Genomic DNA, 5,598 nt, shown 5'->3' with positions numbered 1-5,598 from the left:
AGTCTCTGTGAGGTTAAATGACATGCGAGCATGGGCTGTTTTCTTTTCTTTCTTTCTTTCTTTTTTTTTTTTTGGCCACATGCATGGCCTGCAGGGATCCCCGACCAGGGATCGGACCTGGGCCCCCTGCAATGGGGGTGTGGAGTCCTAACCACTGGACTAGCAGGGAATTTCAGTGGGCTCTGTTTTCTGACTGACAGCATTTGAATGCCTGCTGGCTTTGGACAGATTACTTAATTTTGACATATATAAAATGAGCATAATAATAGTACCTACATCTTTGAGTTTTTGTGGGGATCCACTGATTCAGTACACAGAAAGCACTTAGTGTCTGGGTTGTAGCTAGTACTAAATGCCAGCCCTGTTACAGACCTGCCATTAACTAGACTAAAACCACAGCTAGTGGCAAGGTCAGAACTAGAATTCTAGTCTCTTGACTACCAGTTCAAGAATTTTTTTTTGCCTTAATGAGTCTGAATAACAACTAAATTTTACCTTTGAATGTAGATTTTTAAAATGTGACCTGTTCACACTTGAAGCCCTTGTAGTCTCTACAAAGCTATCGACACTGCAGCTCTTGTGGCTCATTCCTCCTTGTACTGTTCAAGGCAGGTTCCCCACAGAAATTATTACACTCACAAGCTTCTCAAGCCCCCAAACAGAAAATCCTACAGTCCACACTTGGGAGATGATTTCACTGTTGACTGTAAGTTACCCCTCTAACGAGCTCCCTGCCTGAATCTCCAATGCACAGTTAGACACTTGCACTCATGTCAGACTCAAGAGGAACTAAACTAAGCCTGTCAGCTCTCTTCTCAGCTCCTTCTGGCCTCCCCATTTCGGTTATGGTCTCTCAAGTTCATCCCTTCTCTTCCTTTTCTGCTACTTTCCTCCTGGTTCCTGTCCCAATCACCTCAGGTGGGCATGAATCCAGCAGCCTCCTAACTCGGGTCCTTGACCCCAATCCTGCTGAAATTCCTCTTGCCCTTTACTGACAGATCACAGCATGCCTTGAATAAGTTTGGTTACCTTCCAGAGCTTTGTACTGCCTTCAGGGTAAACTGAATGTCCTCAGCCTTGCGTGTCTCAATTTACCTCCCTGACCTTATCGCCCACTCCTCGTTTGTTCGTAGGAATCTTTTCCTTTAGGCAGGGGTGTATCTATCCCTAGATTTTAGGACATTTTCTGCTTTTCCATCATGGGACCTACTACTGTACTGGTCTGCCTTGGGCTCCACACATCAGAATGGTAGGTCTCTTATTCTACCAGAATTAAGGCACCAACAAAGCTCTCAGTCCACGACAAATGGGGCAAAGGGCTCATTCAATACTCAAAACAAAATCCTGGACCAGCTTCCTTTACTGTGGCGAAGGAGTGGAGATTACCTGGGGGAGTCATAAACATCATCCACATAAAGTGAGAGAAGAATCCACTATGGCTGATTTTTTAATATGAAAAGAAATATGATAAACAGTAGGCGATTTGGGATAACGACTGAATGGGAACAAGGGTGATTCTCAAGAGTGATTCTGCATTATCACCTTCACTGTCTTCTAAGTCTGTGCTGTCCAGCATCTTAACCATGTGGTATTTTTAATAATTTAAATTAAATAAAGTTAATTCATTAATTAATGACATTCAGTTTCATTAGCCACATTTCAAGTGCTTAATAGCCACATGTGGCTATTAATATTTTGGACAGCACATATACAGATCATTCTAGCATCCCAGAAAGTTCTGTCGGACTGCACTGCTTTGAGATTTTTCATTTGCTTCTTGAAGTCATTCACCCCGACCTACTGCTTTCCAGCTTCTAAAATGTAATTGCTCTAGTCTCTTCTCTTGTTCTCCTTTTTCTTGTGTATTATATTTAAAAAAATCATTTAATGTTGTTTTAGTGAAGTTTGGGGGAAGAAAAAATACAGGTATATGCCTAATCTGTTATTTTTCCTGGAAATCTTTGCTTTTCTCTACCTCAATATGATCTTGCTTTTGAGCTCACATTCTGAGTAATCACTGCTAATCACACTCTCCTCAGCCACTTCAGGGGTCCCTCCAGCTTGGGTTTGCTTCTAAGTTCCAGCTTGCTTCCATAAAGCCATAGGGTCAGCTGGGGATGTGTGTGTGGGGTGTGGGGTCGGCATTTCTGGCCGTCGTCATGTAGTCCCATTGGCATTCATGGTGACTTGTCACTCTCCTGGCCCCTGGTTAACAGTCTATAAACATCATGTCTGCAATCTTCCCATCTGCAGTTGAGGTCTTCTCCAGGTTTTCAGGCTCTGGGCAGCATGCTGGTACGTGAGCAGACTTCATGAGGCAGCCTCAGGCCTGTCCGCCCAGGCATTCCATGCTGGACAGGAGAGAAGAGAGACTTCCTGCTTCCTCAGGTTCTACGTGGGACGTAGGGCACAGGCCTCTTCTACTCTGGGCTCCCCGGATCTATCTGGAGCGGTACCCTTTCCCTCCACAGGGATTCCATCCATTGAGTCTATTGTTGATATGTCAATATTATGCCCTAAGTCATTTAGGGGTCTGGATTCTTAAGTTTAAAAGCTCGGTTATGGTATCTCAAAAGCCATTTCTCTAAAACTATGATTTCGGCCAAGAGGTTCTGAAGCCTAGTGAGCAACTCTAAAGCTGAGAGTTGTGTTTTTGCTCTGCTTTTCCACAATGACGTTCTGAGGTCTTGAAGGTGGAAGGCCCTACTGGCAGCCAGGGTGGAGCGGAGCGGGAGGGTCGTGAAGTAACTGTGTCACTAGAAAGCCTTTATGTTAAACTTTCTTGCTCTGTTAACTATTTTCTCATGTATAGAAGATCTGCCTTTTCGCCCGGATATTCGGTTTGTTGAGAGCAGAACCGCATTTAAAAAGCTTTTTCAGGAAAGAACATTTTCTTACCCTTATAAGTGTGTCCAGCATACAAAAAGTACTCCATGGATTTGTTGAAGACCTTTAACTCTGTGTCTTCATGGTACGTGACAGTGCCTGGAACGGAGTAAACATTTAAATAATTGATAAATGTGCTCAATATATCTTGGAATCGTTCCCCCAAAAGAAATAAACACTGAAAATATTACCCTTATACAATCGAAACAATTATACGAATTACATTGCATTAATAATATTGACTTTATACAATGAAAAAGTTTACTTGGGAAATAACTACATGACTATAAAAGAGAGGCTAACATTAAAAAAAAAAAGAGGATCCTTAGGATTAAGATAATCCTTTTCTAATTTGACTTGTCAATTTCAGGCTCAAGTTGAGGGGTCTGTTTTCGAAGCCCAGCCCTCGGGGCCAAAGAGGACCAGTTCTCTTTGCTTTCGTCTGCTGCTCCATTGCCAGGAGCACCGGCACGTTCCTTTTTTAGAAAATGCAGCTGCTGGCTTCTAGCCTGTTCTAGGCACCCCAGAATCCAGTGACAACTGCTGAAGGTGGAGAGGTGGTACAGGTGGAGGAAAAGCTCACAGTCAGGAAAGCTCCTTGGTAACGAGGGTAGAGGTAAAAACTTCAGTCGGACACAGGGACATTTCCAGGACATGTCGTAAAAACTGGGAGGGATAGAGCAAGAAAGCCATCCTGGGCAGCAAAGGTAGATGAGGCTTCATCGTCCTTCACGATGGGTTGATGGTGAATTAATTTCATACCATGCCCCTGCTGTTAATTATTTAATTCAAGTTAAGTATCTTTTGATTCCCTCCTAAATGCAGACAACTGTGCTAGCTCCCAGGGATAAAGTACAATGATAAGTAAGATATAGCTTTTATTTTCAGTAGAATCTGCCACGAATTTCCTCATTTTTTCATAAACCACGAGCTATGCTGCTTCCCCAGTTTGCAGCTTCTCAATCACTCTCCATTTCCTTCAGGGCAGAAGGCAAATGCCCTTGCCCGACTCCCAAGGCCCTTCAGGATCCAATTCCAACCTATTTCCCCAGTCCTTTCTGCTTATGCTCAGTGTCTTATATACGCCAAATAGGCCATGTCACCACATTCTCTTATAACTCTGTGCATAGGGATGGAACTCTTAGCCTTCAGCTTAGCTGAAATGTCACCTTCTCTGAAATATACCCTGTCATTTCTCCTCCTTCGCCCCAGGTTGTTAATGAGAAACTTCTTGAAGGGTGGAACTGTGCCCATTTCATCTTTATACCTCCAACACATGCTATGGCCCTGGAGCACAGCAGGCACAGAATGAGTACTAGCTTAGGGAATGCATGAAATGAACCTATTTATTGTCCTTTACTTTTTTTTGATAGAACAACTGCCAATTTATAAAACTCCAGTCTTCTTTTCCCCCATTGTTACTAACTCCCTTTCCAGAATGCTGTCAGAAGGGTATCTCAGTGGACTTGCTTACCGGAGTGACATCCAGTGGAGTTGTACATCTTATAATGAGCAGGCGGCTGAGGAAAAGGAAGAGGAGACAGAAACCACAGCTGCTGCTGCTCTTCCCTATTCCTCCGTGGATGAAACCCAAGTCCGAAGTCTCTATGTGAGATGCAAATCCTCAGGCAAGTTTATTTCTTCAGTGCATTCAAGAGACAGCCAACACAGTAGAAATCCGAGAATCACAGTGTTGCAGACAAACCCCAATCCCGTGTTTGAAAGCCCAAACTTGGCCGCCGTTGAACTATACAGAGACCCCAGCAGAGAGACCTACTTGGTTCCACCTTCCTGCAAGAGTATCTGCAAGAATTACAATGACTTACATATTGCAGGGGGCCAGGTGATGGCCATTAATTCAGTGACAACAGATTTTCCCTCTGAGAGCAGTTTTGAACATGGCCCTTTGCTGAAATCGTCTGAGATTCCTTTGTCCATGGAGGATTCCATTTCCCCTCAGCCCAGTGACTTCCCACCCAGACCTATCCAGCGGTATTCATCCTACTGGAGAATAACCAGCATCAAAGAGAAAAGCAGCCTGCAAATGCAGAAGCCTATTTCGAATGCAGTGCTGAACGAATACCTGGAGCAGAAGGTGGTGGAGTTATACAAGCAGTACATCATGGACACTGTGCTTCACAACAGTTCTCCTACCCAGATTCTGGCATCTGAACTCATCATGACAAGTGTGGACCAAATTAGTATTCAAGTCTCTAGAGAGAAGAACCTGGAGACCTCAAAAGCCAGGGATATAGTCATTAACAGCCTTTTACAGTTGGTGTCAACTGAAGTCAGCACTCCTGAAATCAGCACTCCGAGTCTCCATATTTCTCAGTATAGTAACGTGAATCCATAGAGAGGATGCTTCTGTTCCTCTTTCTCAACTACTCAAATCCTAAGCAACAATTATTCACTTATTCTGACAATGTGCAGGAAGCGGTTGTCAAGAGCTAGATAAGTAAAGGTTGGCTGGAGGTCAGGTATGGATTAAGAGGAAATCTCATAATATTACATGTGAAGGAATGTGGAGAGAGGAGCTATAATGACTTCAAAGCAAGGGTTGTAGAGCAACAAAGCAAAAATAAAAATGATCAAAAAAGAGATTCATTTAAGGGAATATAGAAAAGAAAAAAGACAAACCAAGTAAGAATGTACACCATGGCAGAACTAAAAGCCAAAGGTTTCAGGGGAAGGAGTTAAGAATATGTTTGT

At 43.4% G+C, this 5,598-nt stretch overlaps 1 protein-coding gene across 1 annotated transcript; it reads left to right on the top strand.

Annotated features, from left to right (window-relative positions):
• Positions 1 to 4,324: 4,324 nt before the first annotated feature.
• Positions 4,325 to 5,242, top strand: TASL (TLR adaptor interacting with endolysosomal SLC15A4; the record flags this gene model as incomplete). The annotated part of the gene is made up of 1 exon (XM_082609921.1): positions 4,325 to 5,242. The coding sequence occupies one exon, from the start codon at positions 4,325 to 4,327 to the stop codon at positions 5,240 to 5,242; it is 918 nt and encodes a 305-aa protein (XP_082466047.1).
• Positions 5,243 to 5,598: the final 356 nt, after the last annotated feature.

The sequence above is a fragment of the Mesoplodon mirus genome, assembly GCF_964341445.2.
Source record: "Mesoplodon mirus genome assembly, chromosome: X".
In the NCBI taxonomy this organism is placed as follows: domain Eukaryota; kingdom Metazoa; phylum Chordata; class Mammalia; order Artiodactyla; family Ziphiidae; genus Mesoplodon; species Mesoplodon mirus.
Note: the sequence above shows the minus strand (reverse complement) of the source record. Positions and strands in the feature narration are given on the sequence as shown.